This window comes from Citrus sinensis, chromosome 2 (genome assembly GCF_022201045.2).
Source record: "Citrus sinensis cultivar Valencia sweet orange chromosome 2, DVS_A1.0, whole genome shotgun sequence".
In the NCBI taxonomy this organism is placed as follows: domain Eukaryota; kingdom Viridiplantae; phylum Streptophyta; class Magnoliopsida; order Sapindales; family Rutaceae; genus Citrus; species Citrus sinensis.
The window spans coordinates 10,278,265-10,292,714 of NC_068557.1; the positions used below are offsets into that span (position 1 = coordinate 10,278,265).

General features: G+C 33.3%; 1 protein-coding gene across 3 annotated transcripts; it reads right to left on the minus strand.

Moving 5' to 3' along the window:
• Positions 1 to 227: 227 nt before the first annotated feature.
• LOC102621631 (protoporphyrinogen oxidase 2) lies at positions 228 to 8,047 on the minus strand. Of its 3 annotated transcripts, XM_025094347.2 has the most exons (18): positions 7,926 to 8,047; positions 7,763 to 7,802; positions 6,785 to 6,920; positions 6,528 to 6,593; positions 6,100 to 6,150; positions 5,895 to 5,951; positions 5,740 to 5,816; positions 5,587 to 5,623; positions 5,404 to 5,469; positions 4,795 to 4,835; positions 4,169 to 4,301; positions 3,024 to 3,200; positions 2,323 to 2,397; positions 1,671 to 1,794; positions 1,484 to 1,592; positions 1,261 to 1,335; positions 1,006 to 1,112; positions 228 to 570 (listed from the first exon to the last, which is right to left on the minus strand). In XM_025094347.2, the coding sequence occupies exons 1-18, from the start codon at positions 7,954 to 7,956 to the stop codon at positions 443 to 445; spliced, it is 1,530 nt and encodes a 509-aa protein (XP_024950115.1). In that variant the 5' UTR covers positions 7,957 to 8,047; the 3' UTR covers positions 228 to 442. The 3 variants fall into 3 exon arrangements, with proteins under 3 accessions (XP_024950115.1, XP_052287612.1, XP_052287613.1); XM_052431652.1 differs by lacking the exon at positions 5,895 to 5,951 and having other exon boundaries at positions 5,587 to 5,648; positions 5,740 to 5,810; positions 6,131 to 6,150; positions 7,926 to 8,040; XM_052431653.1 differs by lacking the exons at positions 6,785 to 6,920; positions 7,763 to 7,802; positions 7,926 to 8,047 and adding an exon at positions 6,722 to 6,742.
• Positions 8,048 to 14,450: the final 6,403 nt, after the last annotated feature.

Sequence of the window (14,450 nt, forward strand, 5' to 3'; positions counted from 1 at the left end):
GTACAAACAACTAAAAGATAAACTGGTTAGCTTCTCAACACACAATTGAAAAGCTTCCAAATTATATAATCGAATGGGAAGCACAAGCATAAACTCACCAAAAATTGATCAGAAAATGAAGCAGAAATTTCATTAAATGCTTAAAACAATTTCAATCAAATGGAAAGGTTGCTGTCAGCTAATAAGGCTTTTTTTTTTCTGCGTCAAAATTTTTTAGCAATTTGAAGGAAACCCAAAAAGGAACTTGCATTTTATTATACAGGTATTTTGAACAGTGAACACTCTGCCTTGCTAGCCCTTCAAATGAGAGAATGGTTTGCACAGAAATAAAATCCATTCTTATAAAAAAAAAAATCCACTCTTATATCCTACAGAATTAATGCAGGCAGCAAAGCAAGAGAATTTAAGGCTTTATACTACACAGTCCCTATGTCCGTACTTCCTACTTTGATGATCCTTCTTTGAGCATCTTGTCATCTGAAGAATTTTCCAGATAGGAAATTACAAGCTCAGCAGCTTTGCACCCGGAGGCTATTGATTTTCCCACGGACAATCCACCTTTGTGGTTACCTAACAAGTTCATTCATAACATAAGAAATAAGAAATGATGAAACTGATAATGGATTAGCTCAGCATCTGACATTGCCAGGGAGAGAAGCCACTCTCATATATGCATAAACTGACAAATGCGTATATCTGCAAAGCAGTTTTTAAGGACAAAGTAACGTGAAGAAACCAATTATAGTGTATTGCTGATGACACCATATTTCATTAGCAACATGACAAAGTCCCAATGCAGAATTATTTCAATTCTCGTAACCTTTTTGACAAAAGTAGAAACCTTTGTCCAAAACCTACAAGGTTGACAAATTATTCAACTTTTAAATTCAAAGCACTAATCAACTTTCAGATTTTGTCTCTGAATTAGAACCATTGAATTCTAATAAAGTGGATTACTAAAAGATCTCATTAAGAATTTACATCTTTCAATTGATAAGTTATTACCTGCATAAAAGAATCCAGGAAGATTTTTCTCCATCTTTTCAATTGCTTCTAAAACGGAGTCATAGTCACGCCCATACAAGGGAAACGCCTTACTCCAGAAGAAATGACTGCCATAAAATATACTTTGAGCCATAAGAGAACGTAAAGATATCTATATTAACAGTACTCTATTTCTCTTCATTGGTTGATCTCCAATCTATCATCAGAAAAGAAGGGTACGCTATGTGTGTGCGTGTGTGTGTATTCTTCACATACTTCACAAACGTGGGTTCCCCTTCCACTCCCAGCAACTGCCTCAGGTCAGAAGTAACAATCTGCTTCAATTCATCCCTAAAACAATAATTTGATCAAGAAAAAAAATTAGATAACCACAAAGTTCCTGACAAAAACGATAAGAACAATGCATAAATTAGCGGAGAAATGAAGGACAAATATGCAGTTGTAAGTAGAAAATTATAAGCATTGACGTTTCTTGTACGTTGAAGCTTTTGCCAATTCCTTGTTGCGACTTCCTCCAACAAAGGTTGTATAGAGAAACAAATCTTTAGGTGCTCGATCAGGAAACATCATAGAGGAAAATAGTGTACCTGTACAGCGAGGTATAAGAAGATCATTAGGAAAAGGATGAGTTATATAATTGAACACAGCCAAAAACAATGCATTACCAAGAGTTTTTAAACCATTTTGCTGCTCCTTAGAAGGTACAAGAACTCCAAATCCTTGAAGAGGCTTCCCGACATTCTCTTTCTTAAAGGCGGTGATGAAGACTGATAGCGGCATGTAAATCACCTGAATAATGAATGGAAATACATTACGGTTGCTCAAAATTCTCAAAATTTAACAGTAATTTTTTTTTTCATACTAGCTATTTCTTCATCAGTGAAGGCATTAGTTCACATCAATCAACATCTGCACAGAAACCTTCTTCGATCCCCACCACTGAATTTTTGTAAGTTGAAAAACCAAATGGCTTCATTTAATGACCATGTCCACGGTCATCAAAAGCTCAGAAAAATATAAGTCCCAGATGAAGATCCTCTAACAAAATACATTTAGTTTAAAGATTTTCACTTCAAAAGGCAAGGCTATTCCAGAGCAACGACCAAATGAAATTTGAAAAAGAAAAGGCCGAGGAAGCTATCACCGGTTTCGTTTTACATGTTTCTCAAAAAAGCTTTCATGGATATCATGCATGTAGCTATTGTGAAATCATGATACAAATATTTTCTTAACTAAATTAAGAAAAAAAATTCTGAAAACTCCAAAAATATAGATAAGCAATTGAACAGATGTTAAAATGAACTGTTAGAAAAATACCTCAGGAAGAAAGTCCAGTGGAAAAAGATTTCCTCCCTTCGTAATCTTCATTTCTTTAACATTGCAGAGTGAAGCCTATCAGAAGAAATTCCCAATTAGTTAATAATAATGATCTTTTAGAAGAGCAAATAAAGTGTAGAACAAGTAGGTAGGCATATGTGCATGCATGCATCTGTGTGTGCGTGTGCGTGCATGTATGCGAGAAAGAGAAAGAGAGAAAGAGAACAAGATGCCATACAATGTTTTAAGTAACAAGTGCAACAAATAGCACACAAGAAAGTATTTAAAACCACAATTAGTTGTCAAATTTGTCTATTGCCCATATTTTAGGAGGCAGCAAAATGGAAGAAGCGTTGATAGTGCTCTAAGGTATAGGTCTCTGTTGACAAACATTTCTTACTTTCAGTATGTGAACTAATAATACCAGCAGGTGAACTAGTATATTTTATCACCCTTCATTTCGTTATATTGATCATGTTTTGATTCTCATTAGTCAGTTCAGCTGTAGCAAGTAGCTAGCTTATATGCTTTCAGCAGCAAGCATTTCAGAGAGCGTATAACTCATTCCCATTAGGCGTGTGCATGCAGTGATTCTCTTGCTGAGCATATGCAAATTGACACCATTATACAAGTATGAAATTACGTTTCACAAAGCAGGAATAAGTATCCAAATAACTGTCTTAAATAAAAGAAATACCAACCGTCATGATTACAGCATCAAAAGATAGGCCTTGTGATTGCTTGTCTTGGTTAGAACTAGAGAGTGACCAATTCTCTAATGCTGATTTCCCATCATGACTATAAGATAATGACAGAACCTTTGATTTCAGACAAACCTCATCCTTGCCAAGTGCTTTGCACAATGCATCAGTGAGGGTCTGCAAGAGAACAAAAAACAAGAAAGTGAAAAAAAATAATATTAAGAGAGTAATAAAGATCAATGAGATTATCAGTATAGAGGACACATCTGACTCAAGATATGTTTGCTAGGATGTAAAGGGAGAAAGAGAATTCTGATTAGAGCTGACAAATGCAAAATGATAGCCATCAAGTGAATAGATGTGATCAGCATAGACGCCTACATAAATTTGAATTAGAAAATGAACAGGTGCAGGCTAACAATAAGAAGAATTAAGAAACCACTATTTCCGTCAATAATACATTAAATAAAAAATTTAGAAGTGCCCTTCATTGCGAATCTTGGTAAAATAAGTAATCTTTATTCTCTGGGTTACACTTTTCATAATTCAAGCCTACATTTCATTTAAAACTGTTGGCTGGAACTACCAAAAGAGATATTTCAAATTTTACAACTCTCCAAGCCTTTTCAAATACCTCAAGAAGCACAGGGCAATAACCCTTCCAATTACCTTAGAGGCACAAGGCAGCAACAGACAGCAGAGGCCAAAATAAAAACCAGAGGACATACGATCAGTGGTTTCCACATCAAAAGCCCACATATCAGTAATAAGATACTCTAGATATGACATCCATAATTCATTAAAATGTGAGTTGCAGCAAGTAGGAGGAAAGGAAAACTTTCCCACCCACTATTTAACAGACAGGTATATAGATAAGATACTTTCCTTCATGACCAAAGTGTGGAAGGGTATAATGTTGGCGCAGATGAGGCAATTTATAGCGCATGTTTAATTCAGGAAAATGGAAACTATACAAGATCAAGAATGATCAACGATCAATTAAAGGATGTTGAATCATCAGCAATTACAGAACTGAAGTTCATGAATACCCTATAAGCACTTGTATATGAAAAGCATGCAATATGCCGCATACGATATGGAAACTAGATTGTCTCCTTTCTGGAAGAGAATTTACAGAGAAATACCTGCATTCCACCCAAAAAAGAAAATGAACCCCGCTGACGATGTTTCTTTTCTGAAGAACCCTTTGCTTCTGCGCTTTTTTCTTTTCTGGCAGAAAACTTTGATTTAATTGCTCCAGCTATGACTGAACCATACCTGAAAGGATTTTCATTCAGCTACCATTATTAATGTCCAAAGGACATTAGTTCATAAAATACAATGTAAAATTGTACAAATTTAACTGTTTGGCAGACTGCTATTAAAGTACATTTAAGCATCTCTGAGAACAATGACAAATTCTCTAGCCCTCATAGTCCTTTAACATTATGACATGGCAAAATTTTCACATAAAGCATAAATAAGAAATGAGACCATCCATATACAAAAAGTTTGGCACCAATCTGCAACTTTGATAAATATGGATCATGGATTCACATCCACAACCAGATATAATTGCAGCAAGTTCAAGAGATGATAATCAAGGTCACATGAATCATTGAGGCTGCACTTCACAAATTTTATTAGTTCAGAAATACATATCTATTTTGCAGATCGCTTCTCTTCAATGTATGATTCATAAAGTACACCAATAAATGCATGCATTGCGAACAAATGTTCAGGAGTGGCAGGAAAGTTGTATGAAGTATACCTTTTCTCTAGATTCCAAAGCTCTGGGAATGAATGGCGCATCTGTTTTAAAGTATGGCAAGGTAATCAACAAAACTACTGAAGAAATGAAATCAATCAGTGCTAGGAACTCCCTGTCATCACTGATAAAATATGACCTTAGACATCACTGATAAAATATGTCCTAGCTCATAAGGGCAGCTCATTAAAACAAAGAGTTGATACATCACAAATACACTGGGAGTTAATTCACAATTTTAATTAGGTCACACTAAGAAAGATGTATACTAATGAAAAAGTTTAGCTCAATTGTCTTTGCTGTTATAGCAATTGGACAATACAATGCACAAACTTTCCAAACAAACTCTAGCATACAAATTGATGGCCACTATTATATCACCTATAACAACATCTAGTCATTTATCTCATTGAATCGTGTATTTTCACTCTTCCACTGCTTCTATCCGGTATACATTTGTATAGGATAGTTTGTAACTTTATATGGAGTTTTAATATGTCAATGTCATTCTGTGTAAACAGGGGGCAAAAGAAATGGAGGAAAGAATAGCACACTTCCAGTGTATCTTGCATGAGACTTTACAGGTAGCAATGGATCAGATACGTTACTCACAACAAGAGATTCAGGATCTGCAGCACTCGTGCCCGCAACAAAAGGGTCAATGAGGAAATCAACAACCTGAAATTCAAAAAGAATAATAAGCAGTGATATAAAACTACAATTGATTGATCTGACAATTCTATAAAAATCAAAATAACATATATTTTTCAAGCATGCAAATCATTAGCACAATACCTCTCTCCCAAAATGACGCTGGAAGAACCCACCCACACTGCAGATTAAAAAAAGGGGGAAACCTGAATATTAAGAAGCTTACTCTTTAAAAACATAAAAAGAAAAGCCATAAGAGTGGAACAGTAATTTTGAGTGATCAGAAAAGTTTATGACCTTTCTTTTGCATCCTCAGCAGACACTTTCGCAGAGTCACTTTTCTTCCACAAAAAGGGCTCAAGAATGATCTGAAACTGAAATCATAGCAATGCACTCCATTGGAGAATTTTTATATTATTGAATGAGCCTCAAATACATAGTGATAAACAAACCTTTGATTGAGCAGAAAGAAAGTTACTCGTTATAAGAGCAATGGGATTGGTGGGGATCTGGCATTAAAATCAAGCAAAGCTTATGGTCATAAAACAGCTACATACATAAAGAAAACAAAGATCTAATGAGAAATTGCTTTCCCCGTCCTCAATGTTACAATATGTAAACTTAAACTGTAGCATAAATAAAGCAATCAGGACATACCAGAAATGGCACCCCATTTCTCACAACATACCGTTTGTACTGTGAAATTGGCTGTAAGGATGGACACAAAAGCTAAGTTAGCAGAGAGATACTTCATTTATCATCAACCATAAAGTCCCAAATTTCAAACATGGGCCAGAAAACATACATTCCACAATTGAAAAGCGAAGAAGTCTAAATGATTTTATAGAAGTTAGCACAGAGAGAGTTTCAGGATGAGATACTTCATTTATCATCAACCATAAAGTCCAAAATTTCAACCATGGGCCAGAAAACAGACATTCCACAATTGAAAAGCGAAGAAGTCTAAATGATTTTTATAGAAGTTAGCACAGAGAGAGTTTCAAGATGAAGTCCCTCTTTACTACCAAGAAAAGACAAATACTGTAGATTCACTCATAAATTTGAAATGATGCAGGAACTCTTACAAATTGTTGTTTTTCTCGAATTCCAAGATCATCGAGCAAACCTTTGACTTCCATCTCGCTCTCAGTCTGCACACAATTAAAAAAAAAAAAGTAAAACAATTCATAAAACTGGCATGAACATCAGTATACATAAGCATCCTCCCAGTCAGCAAAGAACAGTGTTACAGTCATTTGCAAAAAGTAATAATTTATACTTGTCACTGTGCTACCAACAGACAGACTCTGATGAACATTTTGGTATGTTGAAGTAAATCTACCATTGTGTTTGCTCCCTCATCCCAAATTAGACCATCTTTTGAGATACTCCTCAACTTCCCTCCAGCTCTTTCATCAGCTTCAAATACCATGACATTTACACCATTTGATTTTAACTTGTAAGCAGCTGCAAGCCCGCTGCAACATCATGTTACATTGTCAATCTCAAATATTGGATGCAAATGGATGTACATACATACAATCAGAAATCTGAAACAGGTAACCCTTGTATGCATTTTAGTTAAATTACTTCCCAACTCCATATGAGCATTGTCCTTGCTTCCACAAGTTTGCCACAAGTTCGAAAATTGTAACCACTTTGAATTCATCTTACTCAATCACTCAATATTGAAGTGCCAAATGTATAATGTGGGTCCCTTCCGTTGACTAGAGTTTCATGTCTTGCAATGTTGTGACGCAAAATATGTCTGTGTCTAACTCAAATCTCCAACAATGGAACTGGGTTCATTTGTAGCATATAGATGGAACAGATTCCATGCTTCTATAACAGGTTAATATATTTTTTTTTTCCCACTTCTACATTTTGGTCAAATATCATACAGACTAAGCTGATTTTACAATTTGTCAGAAATGAAAATTAAATTGATAAATTCATTTATAAAATCAGAAAAAAATAATAAAAAATATATCCTAAAATTTGTCAAAAACCTCCCATGTTCCACCCGATTAGCAAACAAAATATAGGACAGGTCATTGTTATTAAACCTCATATACCAATTAAACAAACAATATACACTTCTTGTTATCTGATTATCACTTTAGGGAAAAAAAAAAAAAGAATTTGTAAAATGGGTGACCTATGTAGCCGTTATCCAGTCTAAAAACTAAATTGACTGAACTTTTTAAGTATAAGCAGTTAAGCACCGCATGTCTAACCTGAATTAATTGACTTAAAACAAAGAAAAAAAGATTAATAATTCGTTAAAATAAAATTAATAAATAAATTTTTTTTAGCATACCTAACACCAGCACCAACAACAGCCACTCGTTTGGCAGAGCCTGAAAAATCCACACGCCATTTATTTGTCATCTCAATGAATAATAATAACAATATAATTCAATTTTCAAATTAGCTATGATATTTTCATTTTTTATTTAGAGAGCATGAGTATGAGGAGAGACGCTGGTTATCTTCTCCGGGAGCTGACGCCATTGTGTCGTCAAAATCGGAGCCCTGAGAAATGAGAAGTCAGAGGGTGCTGCTACTAGTCAAAAACTGTGACTCTGAGCAGGTGCAGCACACAGATGGAGATAATGGTATTACTGAGCAACTGATTTTGCCATTTATAGTTTTTTTGTTTTGGGCCTACAATAAAAGGCCCATTTTCGGTCCAGTTAGGGCATATCTAGAAGGATAGTGATATTTGAACCCTTCTTTTTATCTCCCGAGTCCACTTTCATTAATTTTTTTTTTATTACATGTTTTCAGCTAGTAAAATTATGATAATGGATGCCAATGGGCTCGAAGCCCATCATTGGGCGCATGGATTTGAGTTTTAGTGTTAGCACAGTATTGAGACTCGACTTCCCTTTATAATAGGAGTTTATTTGTTTCTTTATATTAGGGTATAATCGATATCGCTTTAATATTAATAGTGAAGGTAGATCTCCCTCCAACTTTAAGTGAGGGTTGACCTTCGGGCTGTGCTGTAATAGGATTATTCAGGAGAGTCTCGATTGATCTCTAATTGTAAATATCAATAGAGCTCTTATTGTAATATCTATTAGTGTATAAAAAAAAAAATCATAATGGATAGTAAAATAAAAGGTAAGCCAAGTAAACTTTTCAGAACCAAAAATACTTCTAACCAAGGAAAAATTTCATAAATTTTATTTAATTGTAATTCTCTTTGTCATAGAAATTAACAGATGAAATTTTATAATTCAGATATTTGGAGTTGATTTCATATGAAATCAACTCCAAATATTTAGAAGAAAATCAAATTTTAAAATACATAAAAAAATATTCGAATTTTAAGTATGAGGCAAGGAGGTACCTATCACTCAAGCGAGGGAGTAGTTTTCCGATCAACTAAGTGGCTGGTAGGATAGCTCCCAGCCTGGAGGTAATGGAGTGAAGATTTAAGAGTCCACCCACAATAGGGTTAGCTTCTTCCAACATTTTGGTATAAATTATATATTTGGTGCTAAATTAATCGGTAGACTCTTGACCAAATAAATGTTAGTTAAAAAAAAAAATGATAGTTTTACATCAAATTAGTTGAGTCGAGCTATCTAAGTAAAATGTTTTAACTCAAACCATGGGGGTGTGCCCAAGTTCTGATTGCGTTATCAATCCATCCAAGCAATAGACTAATAGAGTTGACTAAAGTCAAATTATGGCATTCGTTATTTAAAAAAAAAAAAAAGAATTAAGTGCATGTTTGGCACACCATAACGATGTATTAGAACCTTATATTATATTAAAATATTACAATCTCATGTTTAGATTTGTAACACATTGCATAAGCAAAAAATTCAATGTGGCAAATAGATTAAACCCGAGTGAGGATCGGGTTTATGCGGGTGTGCACTACAATTTGAAAACACAAATTTAAAAAATATATATATATATTGATTTGGCTTGTTATTGAAATGGATATTTTGTAGCTACTGCAATTCAAAGATCAACCTACCATGGTGACATAGCTTTTTCAGTTCATTATCCATATATTTAGATACTTTAATTACTAGTAATAAAAATAATTAGTGGTCTAATTAATTAATATCGTGATATCTAATTTACCTTTTGCTCATTCATCTATCATGATTACCAAATTTAAGTTAAAAACTTTTTAGTTTAATTCGCTAAAGAGTAAAGATTGATTAGGTTATTGACTTAATTAAAGACTACTTATCAATATTTGGCTGATCAGGTTATTGTTGTAATTAAAGATAAACTACTAATTAATTAGTGGTCAGATACTGTTGATGTTATTATCATATTATGAAGGATAAAACATAAAATTAGGGGAAAATAATTTTATTTCCAGAATTGTTGATTAGTTACGTAAACGCATATCGAAGCTGCTACCTCCTAGAGTTCGTGGCATTAACATCTAACTATATATGCATGTAGCTAGTCATTGTCATTAAACCAACATTCTATAGTCTATATATACTTTTTAGTTCGATTCACAGAATTATATATTACTTTCAGTAGGCCCGCAATTTGGTGTTTGATTGAGATGCATGCATTTCAGTACTATATTTAGCTATGAAAACGTGAGAATATTGATGTGTGGATAATACCAAACATCATCAAGTTTCATGTGTTTCAGAATTAGGAGCTGCCATATACCCAATCGTTATTCATTCGTAGAGCACGAAATTTCTTGAATGGCAGGTATGGTGTCGATTTCGAGGGAGATGGTGATGAAGCAGAAGAAGAAGAAGAGGAAGAGAGTGAAGGTTATTGTTTGAACAAATTTTCTTGCGAGTAATAGCACATGCTTGAGTTATAATGCTATATGTTAAATTAATTATACTACTTATATCGTGGCTGCTGCTGCGGAATAGCGAAACATTAGAAGAATAGAAACATTATAATGATGGATGCTAAATTTACTATATTTATCAATAGCTGCTGTTGAGTTTGATTATTATATGGTCTGTTGCATGTAACAAATACTAGTGTTTCGTATACGCAGCCAGTTTCCTGTTTGTTTGCATTTAAGAGCTGACTCATAATAAATTTACAAATGTCTAGCTGTGTTTGGTTACTATGACCTTCAAGATTGATATTTTGTGGATGTTTCATAAATTTGATCCATGAAGCATGAAAGGTGTACTGAAGATTTTTCTTTTGTTGTTCTTTAATTTGGGATGTGGGAAGTGAGGCAAAGGAGGAAGGTGTCTTGCACTACTGATTCAGAGTCTTGTAGCAAGCTTTCCCCCTTGATTGACCTAGGATTCATTTTGATTATAAAGATGGGTTTTCAATGCCTAAGCCAACAATAATTATGTAATGTCGCACATTGTAGCTTTATCAAGCCTGTTTTTGGTATATTAGCCATGACATTTTTTTTTTTTTTGTATTCTTGGACATGCACCTCTCAGTTAAAAATACATGCAAATGTTGTGATATTTTCTAGTTATTTGATTGAATCATTTTCTTGTATTTTTATTTTTTTATGTATACATTTAAAAAATATTGAAAAAAATTTGTTATACTTCCAAAAATTTTAGAATTTGTTGGTTTTACATAAATTTTATGAAGATTTATGATTTTTTTCCATCCATATTAAAGTAATTGATGAAAAAAGCTAAAATTTAAGACTTCTGCATTTAATATTTCTCTAAGTACTAATGAAAACATATAATTTAAATTAATTATTAAAAAATTAATACAATATAATATAATACAGTAAAACATCACATATAGTATAACTAAAAATTAATACAATATAGTATGGCAGCAAACTTTCAACAGTATTAATATAATATTGTGCTAATATAATGTACATATGGATTAAATAATATAAATATTGTAATACAATATAATTTGTCAAACACAACTATAAGTAGAGAAATAGAAAGAGAAAAACACAAGGCTTGACATCTTTTTTTTTTTTTTTTTTTTGCGAATAAGCACATAATGAAGTTATTGTCTTTAGGGTTCCTATCTCGTGGCACTTTAATTCCTTCAGTAGATTTTAGATAATGAACGTAATTAGTTTATTATTATTTATTTAATTTTGTAAATTCGGAGAAGGGAATGGCAATGTTTTAAAGATTAGATTTTGCTGTTAAAATTTGTTACTGTTAGTGAAAAGGAAGAAAAAACAATGAGTTTATCCGAAGAAGAAATCCAAAGGCTATTCAGAATCCGAAAGACGGTGAAGCAAATTGTGCTGAATGGAGTGTTCTGTTCTGTCTATCTCAGTTTGAACTGTTAGATAATAGTTTAGGTCATCTGGACATGATTCCCAGATATTCTACGTGTTATGAGCAAATACTGCCTCAGGAGAGTGTAAATAGCAAAAACTTCTGACTAAATTATATATATATATATATATATAGTGGTGTGAGTATTTGGGACATCAAAAGAAGATCGAGTATTGCTATTTGTGGCATTGCCAAAGCATTAACACCATTGCTATTCTATACTAGTAGTGTTGTTGCATTAACTGTTACATGGCTGCATTTGGTCTCTTTTTCTTTATGTGCGTTCAGGAGCTTCTTTACAAGTAGATTTTCCATATTTCTGTTTACCAACTCACGATGTGAATAACGGTAACTAACGCATAATCATAATATTTCTGAACATAAAAGAGGATATTAACGCTTTTCAGTATTTTCTTATTCTCTTATATTAATTGTAGAGGAGGCAGAGCTAGCTTCCGGTCAACATCAACGATCACGATCTTTTTTTTTTTTAATTACATGAGACTAATGTTCAGATTACAACTCATATTATATGAAATTTACAACTGATATTTACAATCAGACAATTACTGGACCTAATTTACATTAATTCTTATATAGCACTGTCCAGATTTTACCCTCTCTAATATTCGAGGGGTGTCTACTCCACTCACAGTTGGTTTACGATCACGATCTTGTTCCCATGCATTAAATGTTTACAAATAATTAAAGAGAAGATGACTTTGCTGAAACGGCATGCAGCGGAGGTCAGAGGTGAAAATCTTTATGCCCTTTTTCTTGTTCAAGATGTGCTTTTTGTTCAATCTAACTGCCAGAAAGCCTATGTTTGTACAAGTTCGACATTTCGGGTTGGCATGTCGAACTCAGGACCATATGGACCGAATGAATTTATCGTGTCGAGAATCTCAATCACTAACCCTTTTCATTTTGTAACTGTAACATACATAAATTTGATACACCTTTTTTTTTTTTTAAAGAAAAAATTACCAGTCCAACATACTGTAGTATGCTTTCTTGAATACTTGTAGTACAATTGACTCAAACCGTCATCACTTTTGTTTTAAAAATAACCAAATAAATTTTAAAATATGACAAATATAACATAGTTCTACTCGATAAAAAAAAGTCAATATAATATGATTAATTAGATATTCGGTTCATAATGTTATAAATGGGTTTATCTTTTGAAACTCTCTAAACACGATTAGTTCGTCCTAGGTTCACCTTGGGTTAGTCGGTCGTGTAAAAAAACTGCCACCAGATTTTATGCACGTGTCTTACGTCCACAATTTTTAGACCACATTAATGCATCACTTGACTGGAATTCCTTCTCAATTAAACACTTTTCTTCGTCCCTAAAGATGCTCACGTGTGAACCGAGCTTATCCCTGTTTATTACCGGCATCCGTTTTGCATATGCAGTTCTGTGTGCAGCTCAATTTGGTTTTTCGTTTGTAATGCTCATCATTGATGTTTTTCTTGGGTTGACTGGATTTCGGCTGCCAAGTATACTAGTGACTGATCCAATTGCAAGAAATTATGGGATGAGTAGTGGACACAAGTTAATTATTCAGTCAAGTGAGAGTGCCGGTCATCGGAGATATTTAAGAATACATCAGAGGTAGTATATCAATCATACAATAAATAAATAATACTATAATATATATGTATTTATTTTAAAAATTCATCATATAAATAATAATTATATTAAATTCAATTACAGATGCTATGCATGCATCAATTGTTATTGTAAAATTTCTTCGGTTGCTGTGGCACCTACCGATTTATTGCTTAAGTGCGCTTTTTTCAACAATTTTAGACTTGTAGCTGTCGGAAGTAGTTATTACTTATCACCCGCCGGTGTTTTACAATTAGGGACTTAAAAGGCAACAGTGAAATTTGTTTGAAAACAGTACACAATTTTTCTAATTTTTGTGCCAAGTCAATTTCATTCCGTACTAATTTACGTGCTTTTAGCTGCATTTCTTTGGATCATTAATATTTAAGCAATTTGCTTTCCATTCTGTCTCTTTCTTGTAATGGAGATTGGTTACCATCTTAAAATGGAAATTAAATAAGGAAAAAGAAAAAGGAAAAAGGATGCTCTTTCTTTTAGAGATTAAATGCAACCGAATCATATTTGCTTAATTTTGGGAACTTTGAGGCACAAGCAACTTTACAATCGAATGGAGGTTAGTTGTGAATCTTGGGGGAAAAGATGTCTTGCTACTTTATCAAGTGAACAAATGGTCCAATAATGCAGTGCGGTTTGAAAAATCCAAGCTTGTATGGACCATGAAACTTCGATTTTTTATTTGGGTTCGTTAGGTTATTGTAATTGATTAGAGTTTAATTTATTGGAGAATTTGAACTAAACCAAGGAACCCTTAAATATAGACATAAAGTAAAAGATGGCCCCTTCTGTTTATTGAGTAATGATAACACATAGATAATTTGTTTGGATAGAAAGTTTTAGTAACCTTCGCGCCAAAGGAATATAAATTCCAAGTGCTGTGTTTCTTCTTCGGCACGATCTAAATTTGAATTGAAAAATAAAACATCAATAGTGAGGCCATTTAGGAGGATGAAAAAAAAAAAAGAAATAGTTTGAAAATTCCGTAAAGTCACATGTATTGGTTGTTTAATTTGAAAAGAACTTGAGGTTGTTAAATAAAGAGAAGAAGGTGGATGTTAACAAGATTCTCCACTGTCGCAACCATGGAAGACCATTACCAAGTCTGCAATGATTCGTTCAATCGA

Excerpts from the sequence above, each read along its gene's own strand:
- LOC102621631 (XM_025094347.2), bottom strand. The coding sequence starts at position 7,956 with ATGGCGTCAGCTCCCGGAGAAGATAACCAGC. Across the intron at positions 5,952-6,099 it reads GAAATGGGGTGCCATTTCTG|ATCCCCACCAATCCCATTGC; the intron begins GTATGTCCTGAT and ends TTTTAATGCCAG. Across the intron at positions 4,302-4,794 it reads CTTTGGAATCTAGAGAAAAG|GTATGGTTCAGTCATAGCTG; the intron begins GTATACTTCATA and ends AAATCCTTTCAG.